Source organism: Helicoverpa zea, chromosome 18 (assembly GCF_022581195.2).
Source record: "Helicoverpa zea isolate HzStark_Cry1AcR chromosome 18, ilHelZeax1.1, whole genome shotgun sequence".
Taxonomy (NCBI): Eukaryota; Metazoa; Arthropoda; class Insecta; order Lepidoptera; family Noctuidae; genus Helicoverpa; species Helicoverpa zea.
The window spans coordinates 4,235,196-4,252,702 of NC_061469.1; the positions used below are offsets into that span (position 1 = coordinate 4,235,196).

The following is a 17,507-nucleotide window of genomic DNA, read 5'->3' on the forward strand; positions in this document are numbered from 1 at the left end:
GAATGTGTCGATGATTTCTTCGTAAAGACTAGAATTCATAGCCGTGATGATGACCCGGTTAATGACGAGGCTGTAGGTATTTATGTAACTTTTGTATTTTTCCTTTAAAATACTTAGGGCGTTGTTCATAATGTTGTTTCTTTCAAACTCTACAAGCTGTTGATTTGCATCCGTGCCATATTCAAGGAGGTAATTATGCTAATGATTCTCGACCCAAATCAATAAAAAAATTGGTACGTAATTTTTTTTCTTTAATTTTTTTTCGGAATTCCGTAAATTTCATCTAGCCTTATTTAGACTTGGCGCGTATGTTACTGGTGTTAAAACCGTGCTGCACCCTCACACAAACGCAAACACAAAGCATACGCAACGATCAGTCATAAATTTCATTCATAAAATTGGATTACTTCGGAAATACCACGACATTACAATGACAAAAAAAGCAGTGCATATTAGTTATTTCCCATCTACTGTAATTCCAATCGATTATTTACGTATTGTATGTCCTCCTCCTGAACTATGGCACAAATGCAAATCAACACCTTGTATTGTTTTATCAATCGTGGTTAAGTTTAGGATTTGGAACTTTAGGGTTAAACACTGTACAATATATTCGAGCTTGTATACACATATGAAATAATAATTTATTTAGGAAAACATAGGATTTAAATACCATGTATTTCCAAAAATCGCGTATTTCGTGGCCTCACTAGTAGGATTACAGGCCGAATAGTTACTATTACATTCGCAAAGTGTTTTAAGCTTCGCGTAAACTATTCACGAACTGAAAATGTATTCGTATAAGGATATTTTGTGACAGGCGCAGATAAAGTAGGATCTACACTTTACATAGTAATGTCAGCGTGTTTCTGTTTTGGGTGCACTGAGCGGTGGCTGTATGTACTAAGCCGTAAATTCTATGATTGTGTACATATTTGGTATATTTATGTATTCAGATTTTTAATGAAACAGTCGATTTCAACGAGAGTATCTTAGCAACTAAACCACTTATTTCACCACCACCTTAAGATAGATTGGTAGAGAACGCATAAGGTGTAATGTCCTTTTTTTTTTCCGACGTCAAAAATCATCAAATGACCCCTCCCGCTGTGGGTTAGCAGCAGTGAGGGAGTGTCAGACTCTTACTGACTAAAAACCGTCGTGTTCCGTCATAGGCCGTTTATGTACCAGGGCCGCGGTATCTCTTTCGAACAACCCGCAGCCCCGGCAGGCCTTGGGTGTCCATTGTAGGGTAAAGGCGGGATAGATGCCGCAGTGGGATAGATGCCCCATTTTTAAAAAACCTAACTTCCCATGCTCGCGATTAAGAAACAACCGTTTAACTAGAAGCCACAAGCACCCCGCACCTAAATTAGCCACGCGCCATCGAGGGGTGAGGTCGCGTTTCGCTCGTGTGTGAATTCATCTCCGCGGCGAACTTACAGCGAGCGTAAAATTTTTAAAGGTGAGTATTTGCTGTTGTATAACTTTATAAGTAGATATTAATTCCATAAAATTTTTTATTACGTATGTATATTGTTTCATGAAGTACACATTTTGATGTAAATAGTTGCTCTATTGTATTTATTTATTTAAAAAAATATTAGGGCATCTAACCCTGTCAAAAAGGATAGTTGCCCTGATTTTTTACGGTATAGGTGCCCCTAGGGGCATCTATCCCTCCATACACCACGTGTACCCTGAATGTATTATAAGTGCTTTGAATATATATTTTTTATATTTTTCATGTATAGGTATTTACACTTTTTATTGATAACGAATGAATTACAGTTCAAACAGTGAAGATGAAGACGATTCACCTAAGAACAAAGTTAAGGAATAGAAAACCAAAGGTTTGCCGGTGAAGACTAAAAGAGATGGACAGGATGAGCCTAAAGATACAAATAAAAATAACTGCATAGAATGCTTTGAAAACTATGAACAAACAAAGTCTAAATCCGACTGGATTCAATGTGTAATGTGTCAGTGTTGGTTACATGAAACCTGTAGACTTTTCAGAAATTTTTGCTCGAGTTGTAGAAAACTTAAAGCACTGTCCGGTTAAATATTATGATGCTAAGTATATTGTGTTATTTTAGTTTTTAAGAAAGAATTATTTTTATGATTTTGTATGTTGAAACTAAATAATTAATATTTTATAATAAGGGTTTAAAATATGTATAAAATACATTATTTTTGTTGAACAAATACTTTTAGAATTTTATTGTGTTAATTTTAATTAATCTGATAATGAATATAAAAAGATTTAAAAAACTGCAAAATACTTTTCATTTCAAATAAATTAAAGTAAAATGCCCTTCATACTGTTTAAGTATGAAGGGCACTTTACTTTAATTTATGTCACCCCTTTATACTTAAACAGTATGAAGGGCAGCTATCCCGCACCGTAGGCGTCTATCCTCGCTAGTATTTTCAAGGTGGGGCAACTATCCATAGGGGTAGGCATCTATCCCCAAAAATCGAGGTCTACAAAAAGCTAAAATCTGCAAAACGTTTAGTATATAGGTCCAAAAAGACAAATCACAAATAAACATAAAGGATTAAACTAGTTACATTCATAGGTGTTATTAATGTAGAACCAATATTTATTAAATTATAAGCATATTTCAAAAAGTGGGGCATCTATCCCGCCTTTACCCTACATTGTTCAATAAGAATCAATAAATAAACCTCAAATAAACGTATGAAAATACTAAAAGTACAAAAAGAATATTCAGTTGTCACAGGAGAAGACTTGGCTATATACCTAAACTACCAACATTGAAATTTAAATTGCCTGGTGACCAATTTGGCAAGCTTTTGATACCGAATCTTTATGCGACTTGAATCTCTATTGGTCTGGATTGCCTTTGAGAGCAGATCTATACTTCCATGCCTATTAGGTCATGTTGGTAAAGTAGGTCAATATACTTGTGTATTTTATAAGATTTCATAGAAAAACTTAGATACATTATTGCAACGTAACGTCATTACGCATTTACGAAGCTAACGTCAAAAAAAAAATGTTGAATGGACATAAATAAATAGACTGGGGTGGTCATAAATTACCATTTCACTAGAGTACTCGGTTTTGTCTCAATGGTACTTAACACTTGAATAGAAAAACTTCTTTGTTGTTTGTAGTGGTACTTTTTGTGAATAAGCGGTGCTTATTCTATGGTACTCTTGTGCAGGCTTGAAATAATTACTTTGGATTTAAGCCGGTAGATTGAATTTGTTCAAACTTGTATCAGGCCACAAGTTGTAGGTATTTTTACAATAATTACTTACCTAAACTTTTTAAATAAAACATAACAAAAATAAACTTAAGAAAGTTAGAAACGCAAAAATAGCTAAGTATGTGTCTATCTGCCTATTTGTCCGGCCTTAACACCAAAACTGCTGGACTGATTTAAATAAAAATTGACACACAAATAATCTTGCTAGAGCCTGGTAAAATTCATAGACTACCCTTTATCCGGGCGATGTAATTCCCACGTCACGCGAGTAAAACAGCTGGCGGAAGCTTCTACTTCATACTTTAGCAACATCCCTAGCTACATTTTGTAGTCGGTAACAAAACCTTACTATGTATACACTTTATTATCTTTTACTTCACTCTTTGTCCCTGAACGCATGAACGTTGGGCTTTAAATCTTCAGTCGCCATCTTCACTTAGGTCCCCAAGGATAGCCCCGTCTCAAACTCACAGATATACGGCTTATACACAGATAAAGTTTGTGCAGAAGCTTAATAAAATATTACCATCATAAAAGTAGCTCTTGGACCAGTAAATCACCTATAAGGATGAGGAGACAAGTCACGATCATAGAACTGTTACTGACACTCATAGAAATGATCTCGTTAGCCCTTTTTAGGTTATGTGGGTTCTAGACATTTGTACTGCACAGTGACTACTTAGTAATCTGTGCCTTGGCCTACAGCTACATTTCTGAGGTAGGTACAGACTGTCAAAGAGGCAGTGTATCAGATCGGCTAGTTTCCGAAAGACAAACGTAATTTGATTTGCCATTCAGTTAAGAAAACTAGATCTGTTGCGGCCTACTGAATAAAATACTCAAGAATACCCGGGCATTAAACGCGAGGAAAGCCTTTACGTACTTAGGTAAGGTACCTATCTGACGACTAGACAAACAATTTGTACAAGAGTGTGACATGACATTTCTAGAAAGGTATGACCTAAAACTAGGGTGTAGGTAAGTACCTACATAAATCCCAAGCAAATTGCCTCCGAGTAAATTGGGAAATTCCTTTCACAGTGTCACATCTTTTCTATTTTCTATTAGGTAGACAGGTACCAAATATCTATATTCGTTTTTTCAGACCTCAAGACTCTTTTTCGGAATTTCGTTTTACCTATGTACATAGCTATTGAGATAGTTTACAGCTTTACCACGCATTTTAATAAAATTCAGAAATATAGTAGATGGGTTTATTTATTTCTGAATAAAAAAATATGTATTATGTTTTAATAAAATTACCGTGGGCGAGTACTGAAAATAATCTCGTCATGCTTGGCGGAATACTTACTTACCTATCTATTTTAGTTCTCAAATTGGTTTAGTACCTTCGGTAGCTTCAAAATCGTTCAAATACATACTTACATGAAAGGCAACAAACTGGATCTCAATTTTAAACCAAATAGTAAAGAAAAGACCTATGTAAAGATGCACTTTCTATAAATACATAGGTATACATTTTAATGTATGTATTTAAAGAGCAATATTACAATTAACACCTAATTCGCATAATTTACAGCAAACTTTGTATGACTCACTAAAATGATTCACATGACAACCGGCACTGTACTGTCGGCAGGCACGTAATTATTTTGAGTCATTAGCAGATACGAATGTGCATAATTGATAAATTTATAACCATTAAAAAGAGAACATAATATGTATCTTTGTTTTTTAAGTTATTCATTTTGATAATTCTAACTAAAGAATGATCATTTGTATCTAAGAATCGTTCTTTGGTAAATAATGTTCCAGTTACAATAAAATTGAAAAAGATCACTAAAGACATTATTAGACTTTGTATGTAGGTTAACAAACAGCATATACAGAAAGCATATAGGTACTCAAGAACACTTGAAGAAGTAGACAGATATTCCTAGGTTAGGCATTACCTAAAAAAAATGTAGTAATGTAAAGTGGAAGTGTGCCTACAATTTCTTTACTGAGACCTAACACAAAAACAATACCTCAAGATCTATCGACACTTCGACAAAGACGAAACATAACAGCTTCTTACTTACACCTTGTACACATTTCTAAATAATTTCAGAAAACAGTAACAAAGTGTTCTTGTATTGTTTGTTTTACAATACATATAATGAGTATCAGAGACTCTTTTGTACACACGGACAATGGCTTGCAAAGATATCCGGCACCCTGCTGTGTATTTCCGTATTACGGTGTTTTGAAGAACATTTTGAGTAGGTAAGAACGAGCTTTGAGGTGTCAAGTTTTTGTACGTTTGAAAGTTAAAAAAAAAAAAACAAAAGGTTAGGATGAAGGAGTTGAATGGGCTCAGGCTCTGTTTTAATTTTTGATGTAATGTAAAAGGTTTTATCATGGTTAATATAATTTGGTTTGTATCTAAATAGACTAGAGTTAAATGAGGTAATATTTTGTTTATTTAAAGCTAGATAATATGAATTTGTGAAAAATGAAATTAATACCTGTCTAGAATAATAATAAATAAAGAGTGATGGTGCTAGTTACATATTATTTTACATACAGTATTTTGTAATAAATGATTTAAATTTGATTTACTTATCGTAATACTTTAGAAAGAACAAATTTAATAAAATTTTATATAAAAAGTTTTAGCACCTATTAAAATTAATGGAGCAACAACGCACGAACGCACATTCGAGTCCAAAAAGTGCAGGCACTTTTGTCTGAGACAGTAAAAGGTAAACTTGTCCCATTGGTAGGCAAATTTAAGTTTTTTTTTTATATACGAAAACCACACTATTTTCTTTAATTTCACCGTTTTGTATCGGTAGTTTTTCCTAGATCCGAATTTAGAGTCACCATTTTTATTTTTTCTCCGAGTCCGATATACACAGCATAGATGCCTATCCATCCATATCAATATGAACTTCATCAAGCCCACCAATTTAGATAAAATGTGGGCTTTCTGTGGTTTCAGCCTGATTCGTTGCGTGGCGTCATGCCTACGTTTTTTGAATAATAACGACCCTAGAAAAGCCGGGCCAGATCGATCGAACGCTCAATTACATCGCGTTGTACCTACCTAGTATATTTTTTGTAGCTGTATTTTATATTTGGACCAATTTTGGTTTAGATAAATCCTTTGATTGCCACCTCTTTTTGAGTTTAACATACTTATGGGTAACAGCCACAACCCGTGTTCACGTTAATTCGAAGGAATTAGCTGATTCATGGCCGGTTTCTGGGCCCGGTTCTACCCTTTCTGGCCGGTTTCTACCCTAATCAGCAGTTTAATTATTAATTTCCTTAGAAATATATATAGATGCATCATGTATAAGGGTGGTTACAAACAGCCTTACAATGCATATATGCTGTTATACTGCAGTTAATAAGTTAGACCACAAAATAAAGTAAATATACCTATACTATTTCATGTTTCCTTTAGAACCTTTTTCGGTGAAATACAATAAAATAATAGCGGTAGTTCAACACACAAAAGATACAAGACGAGACAGAAAATACATAACTACAGTCTGAAGTTCAGACTCTGAACGGAGATGTCTCGTTGTAACTACTAATTGAATTCTGAGCATGTAAGGTCGACGACCTCAGTACTTTTCAATATTTTGCAAGAAAACTAAATGTTCAAATCAATAAACGGTAGGTACTGTGGGATTGTTATTTCAGACACGAATACTAATTTGAAATATACAGACGCATAAAAAGCTAAACGATTTCTGAATACGAAAGTACCTACGTAGATGGTAACAAGGATACCTAAATGATTTAGGTGCAGAATTTTATTTTTTAGACTAGCTGTTGCCCGCAACTTCGTCTGCGTGGGCAATATAGAATCGTCAAAATACTACTTATCCCGTAGGTGCATTCTTTCACGTGACAGTATAATTAGGATTAGCACTTAGCAGTCGCATAGATTCAATGATCAGGGTTGTGTTGTGGATGTGACCATTTATCTAAACAAAAGAAGTAAAGTTTGTGACGTTGTTCAGCCAATTTGGAAAATTATTACGTATGGTGCGTAAGTAATTTTCACAGGAAACAGCTATAATCTATGTCTACATGCTTTGAGTCTGACAAAGCTGTCATTTGTACATTTTCTGCAGCTGCTGCGACTAATCAGAAGCCAGAAAGTCTGTCAGTCTTACCAAAGATATCGTCTTGTGTATTTGACTGGATTGTAGATAGGTAGTCGCTCCAAGCAAAATATTGGTATTCAAACAGATTCGGTGACTGGAAGCCAACACTAACATAGTTGGGGAATAGCTGGATGGATGATAAAATGAGTCATCATCATCAGCAGGTGCATAGGGTAGGATAGTTTCACTTAGAGCCCCCGCACACTGGCCACTTAGTGGCGGCCACGCTTCAGCCACTAGTGGCCGCCACAACCTGCGGACGCGTTTCTTCATACATTTTATATAGAATCGGCGCACACTGAGCGCTTGAGTGGCCGCGTCCGAGCCACAAGCTGCGAGAGTCGAGCGCGCTCGCTACTTGTGGCTGCGTTTTGTCGTTCGACTCGTGCGCATACACGGCCACAGTTGCCGGCTTCTTCCCACCCCTGCGCGCCGCTCCCCAATCCCGTCTCCCGGGTCTAGTCTTGTTGTAAGCTGCGTACTGAATGCACGTGCATGATGTCCACGGATCCGATTCCTCATTTTGATGTAGACGCTTTTATTTCCGATGTCGAAGAGCGACCCGCTATTTGGGATTTAAAGTCAGATTTGTATAGCGACAGGGGTAAGAAAACTGAAGCTTGGGAGGAATTGTGCCTAAAATTTATTCCAAATTTTAGTGAAAAAAATGTAGCGGAAAAAAACAAAGCAGGTAAGTTTTTGGACAATTTTATTTTACATTATTATTATATATTTATTATATTTTATTATTTTGCCAAGGTACAGCTCCCTCGTTGCTAATAAAATAATCTTTCAATATATCTCTGGTGTTTAATGAACGACGAGATTGCACGTGGGCGTTATCGATATCGTGAAGTCCTGGTACAGTCAATGTATGATGGAAATTAAATCCATCTCTCTGACGAACAAAGTTGTGTAGTATACAACAGGCCTTCACGATGTCTTCGGCGAAATCTATTGACACATTCAATGGTCGATGTAGTATTCTCCACTTATTCACTAATATCCCAAAGGCACACTCGATATGACGCCTGGCTCGAGAAAGCCTATAGTTGAAAATTCTTTTTTCAATATTCAAGTGTTTTCCTGAATAAGGTCTCAACATGTGTTCTGCAAGACCAAAAGCTTCATCACCAACAAAACAGTAGTTTACAGGACCAGAACTACTAGAAATTGCTTTTGGTGCAGGTAAATTCAGGGATTGGTCTTCCAATTTTTTGAATAATTTCGATTCTTTGTAGATAGTCGAATCTGAAGCTTTCTCATAAGAGCCGACATCAATAAATGTGAACTTATAATTCACGTCACAGATAGCTAGAAGTACGATGGAAAAATAGTGTTTATAATTATAATATAAGGATCCGCTATCTTGAGGCTTAATAATCCTTATATGTTTTCCATCAATTGCACCACAGCAATTTGGAAAGTTAGCATATTCTTCAAACCCCTTAGCTATTTTACTCCACATCTCTTCAGTTGGTTGTGGTACGCAGATATCTTGAAGTGATGCATAGATCAATTTACATGTTTCTTTTACAATCAATCTCGCAGTTGACGCACCACATCGATATACTAATTCAAAATCACCAAATGAACAACCAGTAGCAAGGTACCTGCAACAAAAAGAACAGATTAGAAACCTTTGATTATGTTATTTTTATGTTTCAGCATCCCAGTTGCAGCGAAAATGGAAAAGCCTTCGTGACTGTTTCAAAAGAGAACACTCTAAACAAATGAGCGTTAAAAGTGGATCTGCATCATCGAGTCGCAAGCCGTATATATATTATCAACAACTATCTTTTTTAAAAAACTTGGCTGACACACGACGTGATCCCAGCCCATTACCGAACGAGGTACACGATGCGACTGAGAGAAAAAGGCCAAAAAAGAACAAGACAAATAATGAAGACATTCAAGCAGAAACTGATATACTTGTTAGTATTTCAGAACAATTACAATCTCGTCATTCTAACAAGCATGAAGAAGACGCTGACCATAACTTTGCTTTGTCCTTGGTCCCGCACTTTAAACAAATACCCAATGAATTTAAATTGGATGCTCAAACCGATGTATTGATGGTACTAAAAAAATATAAACAGTATATGCGAACATCACAGAATCAACAACATGGATATTTCACATCATCATTTCAGGAACCACGCTCATACCATACTATGCAACCATCTACTTCGGGTTATCAACCGACTCCGCGTCCATCTGCTTTGGGATATCAATCGGCTTCGCGTCCACCTTCTATGGGATATCAATCAAATTTTGAGCATGACTTTTCCGTTAGCTCGCCATCTGCATCTGATAATACTATGAATTCTGTTTTGTCAGATGATATAAATGAACATCTTTTTGACAACTGACTATGTAAAAGTAAATGTGTATTTGTTATAAAAACTGTATATCTGCGATATGTAACTTGATTTAGTTTGCGATTTTTCAATTCTCATTAATAAATAATTTCTATTTCAATTTGGCTTTTTTAATTGTTTGTTTTACGTTCTAGAATCCACGTGAGTCGCAAACTAATAGAAGCAAAATGATACGAATGAATGATACTTACCTTAAAGTTATAGCCAGCCTTTCTGTTGGAGAGATGCTTTTTCTCATGCGTGTATCTTGATGTTTGAGGTCATCGTGCAAAACGCTAAGTAATTCATTGAATGAGTTCACGCTCATTCTAAAATACTTGAAGAACTTATCTGGATAACATTTTAACTCTTCGAACAGCAATTTGTGCTGTCCATTTTTATTGCGTGATGTCAGAATTGGATGTACCCAGTGACGCCGATGAATTGGTCGTCGATGGTTCTGAATTCGGCGCCGTTTTCTACGTTTTAGAATAATAAGCAACAATAGCGAAATCAAGAGTGCGTCCATTCTTGGGCAACACACGTCTACCTCTGTCGAGATACTTGCAGCTAGTGTCTGACGCAAGTGGCAGCCACTGGTGGCTTGATGCGGCCACTAGTGGCTGCCACTGGTGGCGGCGTGTAGTGGTCTAGCCGAACTACTGGTGGTCGCGTTTAGTGGCGGCGACTGGTGGCCGTAATGTGCGAGGGCTCTTACTCACTATGGTAAGGCTGACCCCACATTAGGCGTGCGCGATCCTCGGGCGTGTGAGTAGCGCGGGCGTCGCGAGCGCGCTGCGTGAACGTCGCGTTTTGCTGCCCTGCGGCATGTGTGATGAGTGCAAGCGACGCGCTCGCGGCGAGCACGCGGCGCTCGAGTTGCGTTCTTACCCCTTCGCCCGCTATCCCCGCCGCCCGCTAAACGCCTTAGTAGTTAAACGTCAAGGAGAGCGGCGCGTGCGCGCCGCGAGCGCGCTGCAAATGCCGCAGGGCAGCAAAACGCGACGCTCACGCAGCGCGCTCGCGACGAACGCGCGGCGCCCGCCCTACTCACACGCCCGAGGATCGCGCACGCCTAATGTGGGGGAGGCCTAAGCCGGGACTCCACCGAAATGTTTGCATTAGTTCACGAATAGGCAAAATGTACGTATCTGCGAGAGTCCACTTCATGTGTTCGTACTTGAAACCTGCAGTTTTGCCAAGATTTTCAAAATGTACGCTCGCAATTTGTCATTTCTTGGTGGAGCCAGCAAATCAAAAGAAACATAAGTGTTGTATACTGTGCGTCACTACCGCACACCGGGAAAATTTCGCTCTTGCGGAGGACGTTTATATCCCATATTTTGTGTCACACGTAAACAGGACGACAGTAAGTATCCATCGAAACACTTTCAAAGATCTGATGAACGAACAAATCAGACCTGACTTGGTCACCTGGGGCCAATCAGAGCTCTATGAAGCGATCATACGCTTTGGCTCCTACTCTTATTGTGGTTTCTGAAAATGTATTCACCTCATTCAACGATGAATGTAATTCTGATGGTACTATTAAGAACACTTGCTTAGCGCAGAAGCTGACGTTGGCAGGTCAACTCTTTTGACTTCTCGAATAGGATACCATTGGTTTTTGTGCAATGCACACCTGCAATGCATTCTGGATTAGGATAGGATATAGGTGGATAGGATTTGCAACAGAGAACAATTCTGTCTTTGTGATTAAATGACATCAAACGTAGTTTTATATAAAAGGTGTTTTTTTAGACTTGGCTCGGGTCTTACTGAGACTGTTCGTAATCGTGAACAGTGTATTTGCGATCAGAAGTTGAAAGTAAGCATGTCTCTGGTATGCGGCGCGTAATTTGTACGTTTTCAGACGCATAAAGCATTTTACGTGTGTATGGTATTAAATAGAGAGAGCTCCCATTTCTTTTCTGCACTTTGTATCTGGGCTTGTTTTTAAAGCTACAGAATCCTACATTACCTACCTCACGCTTAGCAGCGCTTGCGAGAGATAGATCCTCATTTCTTCTAGGATTAAGTTTACATATTTTGCATCAGAAAAAATAATTAAGGTCTACTTAATACTACTCACTCAAAGTAATTTGTTTTAAGGCCACCACATTAGTGGAAGATAAGCTAAACTATGTTTATGAAAAAATCCTGATATGAACTCCATCTGTAACTTTAAATGATAATTAATTGTTCCACTAAAGTCATCATTTTTGACATAATGTTCAAAAAATAATTTAGATGGCACCGTTTTAAATTTGGCTGAGAACTATTAATTTTCCTTTCATCAAGGTAATAATTATAGTTGGATTTTGATGTGGCACGGCAAACTGACAAACACTATTGAAATGTCTATCGAAAAATTACACTACGTGTTAAAATATGGTGAATTACGGAAAATACACAACTCCATCTGTTGAAATAATAATCCTCTATAAAGAATGTATGGTAATATTGTCATTTACCACTTCGCTCCTTTGGCGATTATCACACTGCCCCGCATGATGCAGCGTAGTGCGTGGATGCGTTTTTTTCCGTTGTATGGAAATATCTCCGTTTGTATGGAAAACACGCATAGTCCAACACACTGAAAATGCATCCACGCGCGTTCATGCGGATCACGCACATACATGCGGAGAAACACGCACCCCCGCGCGTAGGTGCGGGGCGAGACGCAAGGTATGGCACACTGAATCCCGCAATGCCGCGCGTGATTTTGAATGGGCGTGACGTGTATATTTGAAAATGGAACTCGCTGTGCGTGAATTTACAAAACGCACCTACGCGCGTGAGTGCGTGAAAAACCCGCACGATGATGCAGATCTGCAATCCCGCAGGAACGCGCGTAGGTGCGTCGACACGCAAGATGCAGCGTGATGCGGGGCAGTGTGAAGATCACCTTAGACAAATTGATGATGTATTTTATTTACCACAGATGGAGCTACTTTAACCTTGGCTAAACAAAATTTTCATATTTTTTTTCTTCCGAAGTTACTTATAAAGGTGTGATTTTCTGTGTAAAGATTGATAATAATAGGCCGATCAACTAATATAAGTACAAAATTCAAATGTACAGTTTTGACAAATAGATTGCGTGTCGTAATATTTTACATCTTGAATTCACAAAATTAATCATATCTTTTGATAGAGTGAATCGATTTCGATGAAACAAAAACTAAGTAATACCCCAAGTTACGTAGAATTTTTGTATATAAGCATTGTCTGCATTTAATTCGTAGATTTTACTTGAATCGCGAACAAACAAACAGATAAACAGACAAACAGACAAACAGATAAACAGACAAACAGACAAAAATGACAAAAATAATGGAAATGGGTTCTGTTAGTTATCCTTTAAAATGCTGGCTATTTTTTTTGTCAATTTCTTCAATGTACAAAAATTACTTTTCTACAGATTTATTATATGTATAGAAGATTATGTGGAAAAATTTATCAGCGTAAAGCAAAAAGACAGGCGTCCTTGTCCTATGCTCTATGAGCTATGGTTACTCTTACAAACTGCAGACCTCTTTAATAAGCTACATTCTTATTATTATACCTAGTAACTTACACCCAGCTTTGCATAAACACGAGCTCATCTCACCAACAAGCCAATTCCTTTAAACTTGAGAAGTTTAAATCCATCAAATATTTGAAAAGTTTAAGGTTTACACGAATATGCTTCACTCTTCGCTGTTTCGCATACATTGAGGGGCCAAACTTCTGTTTCATGGATACTTTTCTTACAAAATTATGTTTTGAAACTTGTTCCCGCATGTGCAGTGTAAGGGTCAATTCATACTGTAATAAAAGCGAGGCGCAGCGGCAAAATGGTGGGCGAAAAATGATTCCTGTGGACAATCGTGCAGCTTTGTTGCTAGGCTTCTATTCAGTGCAACAATTATTTGTCAGATTTTTCGGTCTATGGCATCATCACCTTTTATTTATTTTCGGATCATGAAAATATTAGAAGACTGTTTTACATAAATCTTGGGAAAAAAACGATATTATCGACCGCTGAGCGCCGCTGGTCTATCAGTGGAACTCGGCCTAAAGATGGTACCTACGCAAAATGCATGTTTACATAGTGTAAAATTCTGGAATACACACACACACGTACGTTTTCAGCTAAAGCGGATTTTGTAGCGCGGACTTCATCTATTGCCCCTCCGCGCCCCTCTAGGCTAAGACGCGCGCCGGCTCGTTACCGAAATTAAAAGTGGAACAGCCGCGCAGCTTTTGCGGCGCGCGCGGAGAGTCGAGAGCAGTCGAGAGTGCCCGACTAACCGCGAAGCACGACGCGTGCGCTCCGTTGTTGACGGACGCCCGCGTCGCTCGCGTGCCGGTGCTTAAGCTCCCTAGTATTAAATAGTATATATATTGTGTGTTGTGTGTACGCATTATACGTTTATTATATTACCATACTCTTTGTCAACATTTCGTCAAAAGGTTAACGCCGACGCTCAATATTTTGAGAAGGAAAATTTTTTCAAAGAGTAGTTAGTGTCGTGACATTTAAAGTTGGAAAATTGGATCAAGCATTAATATGCTTATATCTGTAGGACAAAATTAAGTTTTCCAGTACCAATCAATCCTAACTAAAGTTACGCGTTCGCGGAAATGAACGGTAATAGGCTATACAGGCTGGAATTAAATGTGTGCGGGAGCAGGAACGAGGGTATGTGAATGGCAGAAACGTGTATACCAAAACATTTTAATAAAATATTCTATTTGTATGTAAAATCGTCAAAAGCACCCACGATATTGGCTTATAATAATATGATCAAGTAAGTATCTACCGTAGATGTCTTATACCGCTGCCTTTAAGTAGAAAGAAGATCAGCCAAAGGTTACGGTTTCTTTGTCAAATATAATAATATTGAGAATATTGGCATATTCAGTAAGCTGATGTAATTCAATAATAAATTGAGCAAGAATATAGAAAATAAATAAATAATATTGCATTATATACTTCAGTTACTTTTAGTATCTACGTAGAAACTTAATTACACGGTCATTTCCATAGCTCCTTTTTATGCAGTGTGCATTTTCAGAGAGCGGATTATGATGCTTCTAATTTTTATAAATTACAAGTCCTCGCCGAGCTGGGAACACTAACAAAGCTGTAATTATAATAACCTTGCAACACTTTCTAGTAAAAAATTTAAGTAAAATTCATATTTTTTAGGGTTCTGTACCTAATGCACTCAAACCACAGCTTATTATTACTATGAGTTTTTGGTATGATAGGGCAGTCACACTTTGTAAAACTCTGGTAGGTACTCCGCTGAATCCGGTGAGACTGGAAGCCGACTCCAACATAGTTGGATAAAGGCTCGGGAGATGGTGATTACTATTACCCGACGTTCTTGTGTCTGTAACCAGGCTGCATTTCGTGAGCTAAACAGTTGTAATTTTTTTCTAAAAACAAATGAAAATAAATCCTATTTAAGACGGCTCTGTAGCAACAAACACTATATATTGGGATGGTACAGAATCAGTCACGATTTTTTCAACAAGATTGTATCTACTATTCCTACGTACTTTTCAAGCACCGCCAGTGCAACGCAGTTTATTAACCTAGCTATACGAGACCATCGTTTATTTGGACTAAAGTTAGTTTGGGACTGCAGTATACCGCATCCGACATTTTTAGTTAGAACCAAGCTTTGTTTCAGTCAAGCCATATATGTACGTAATAGAAAAGGATTTTTTGGAGAGATTTTGTGAAAATTTTTAGGTTTAAGGAAATTTTGAACTTTATGTGATTTTTGTGGAATTTTGCAATCCACAAGTAATATCATTATTCCATAATTCTTTATTCAAATATCACTCGCATCAATGACAGGTTAAACTAGTTATAGTTACTTGTTATACAAGAGTGCAAAGTTGCTTTTTAACCGCGGGCTCAATTTTGATGACCGAGCAAGCGAAGGATTCTAAAATTGAAACACGAGCGTAGCGAGTGTTTCAATAATTAGAATCCTGAGCGATAGCGAGGGAATCAAAAGAGCACAAGGTGAAAAATCTTTGCACTCGAGTGCAACACGTAACTTTTCATCCCACCTCATCGAGGAAATTTCTAAACTCAAAAAACAAAATGGCGCGCACATATGAGTATCAATTAAAAAGAAGTAGGTACCTATTAAAGTTCATTTATTTCAAAACTCAGTTTAAAAATGAAATGAGGTTAAAAATCTATGTAAAACAATAATAAAAATTACTTAATTAATTATTTTAAACAGTATTTTATTTGTTTAATATGTATCTGTTTGAAAAGTCTTTTCAAGATTGTCACAAATGGAGTATTACACACGATGTTCTAAATTCAAATCACTTTGCCGCTCTAGAGGATAAAAACGGCTTTTGCGCTCAGATATCAAAGGGTAAAACTACTCTTTCCGAGACGGTGGGATGAAAAATATTTTAAAACTAGCTGCACCCCGCGAGTCCACCCGCATACCTACTGAAGGCAGCCGTATTGTTATAAAGAAGCTTATGTTTTTTCTCAGGTTCTAAAAGTCTTGACAATTTTGGAAATCGAATAAACAGCTAGTTTTTAGGGGAAAAACGTCCTTACTTTCAGCAATATTAGAAGGCTGTTCATTAAGAAAAACCAACCAAATACAAATTCACCAAACAAAGCCAACAAATGTATGGAGATGGAGTGTCTAATTAATAAAGTTGAAAACTTTCTAAGTAATTTCCGAGTTCCGCATAAAATGACTTCGTAGAAAGCCAGTGGAACTTCAGAACCTTGTTTATTGGACAAACGAAGATTCTATATTAATATTAAAGTTGATTGTGATGAGTACTCGAGTGATTCTCTCTTGATTGACTCCGAATAGAATCGAGAATCGGTTCCCAAAAGTTTGTTGCCGGATTAGAATATATTATTCGGGATTGTATACCGATTTGTTGAATGGAATCGGATAGAAGAAAATTGCTGGATTGAATTTGATCAAGGAATATATTTGAAGTACGTGACCTAGCACTAATGCTGAATTGCATTTTGATACAGCTCAGTCATATGAAATAAACGATCGAAGACAATATTTGGTCAAGCGATATTTGAAATTCTGAATGCCAAAGTTGGCTGCAAAGTCCATGAATATTGGATATTTTTTTAGATTACATTTATTGACACATAAGCATAAATAACAGCGGCTTTCAATATTGTTATCCCGTAGTAATATGCCATATTCTGTCTATTTAAGTCTACAACATGTAACATAATTAACGCACATCCTGAAATTAGTTTGTTCAGAATCGTTTACTGAATCGATTTATATAATTTTTAATATAGGTAATTTTTTATCCCAAAAATAATTAAAACTACGGAAATTATTGTCATATTAACCTTGTACAGTCAAAAAAAATTCAAATAGATAGTAACTCAAAGTAAGAAGACTTCGTGTATTGTCGGCTCGATATTTGCGTGCGTAGTAGTATGACCAAAAAGTTTTCCAAGAATTGGTATAACTAATTTAGTAAATAACAATGCATATAATTCAGTGTATGTATTATGATTATAACATAATATTCTAATTAGGGTGTTTGAGGGTGTGCGTTAATTACGTTACATGTTGTATATACATGTCTAAATTGTAGACTCAATTATTCATAACATAGTGTAGCAATAGGCTTCTGAATAACCGTAGACACTGTCAAAGTGCCTTCGGAAAAACGGAGGAACTCGTCAATGTAACCTTATAATTTATAATCGATCGACCTGCATTACTTAGCCACATGTTCCTCTGAAAGACCTCATAACG

At 37.0% G+C, this 17,507-nt stretch overlaps 2 protein-coding genes across 2 annotated transcripts; one reads left to right on the forward strand and one right to left on the reverse strand.

Annotated features, from left to right (window-relative positions):
- Positions 1 to 7,557: 7,557 nt before the first annotated feature.
- On the forward strand, positions 7,558 to 9,844 carry LOC124639026. The gene is made up of 2 exons (XM_047176240.1): positions 7,558 to 8,054; positions 9,032 to 9,844. The coding sequence occupies exons 1-2, from the start codon at positions 7,859 to 7,861 to the stop codon at positions 9,733 to 9,735; spliced, it is 900 nt and encodes a 299-aa protein (XP_047032196.1). The 5' UTR covers positions 7,558 to 7,858; the 3' UTR covers positions 9,736 to 9,844.
- LOC124639025 (protein ALP1-like) lies at positions 8,056 to 10,418 on the reverse strand. The gene is made up of 2 exons (XM_047176237.1): positions 9,936 to 10,418; positions 8,056 to 8,976 (listed from the first exon to the last, which is right to left on the reverse strand). The coding sequence occupies exons 1-2, from the start codon at positions 10,250 to 10,252 to the stop codon at positions 8,100 to 8,102; spliced, it is 1,194 nt and encodes a 397-aa protein (XP_047032193.1). The 5' UTR covers positions 10,253 to 10,418; the 3' UTR covers positions 8,056 to 8,099.
- Positions 10,419 to 17,507: the final 7,089 nt, after the last annotated feature.

Bases quoted from the DNA above. Each gene is read 5' to 3' on its own strand.
- LOC124639026 (XM_047176240.1), top strand. From the start codon at position 7,859: ATGATGTCCACGGATCCGATTCCTCATTTTGATGTAGACGCTTTTATT. The intron at 8,055-9,031 runs GTAAGTTTTTGG...TTTATGTTTCAG, and splicing joins AGCGGAAAAAAACAAAGCAG to CATCCCAGTTGCAGCGAAAA.
- LOC124639025 (XM_047176237.1), bottom strand. From the start codon at position 10,252: ATGGACGCACTCTTGATTTCGCTATTGTTGCTTATTATTCTAAAACGT. The intron at 8,977-9,935 runs GTAAGTATCATT...TTTTTGTTGCAG, and splicing joins AGGCTGGCTATAACTTTAAG to GTACCTTGCTACTGGTTGTT.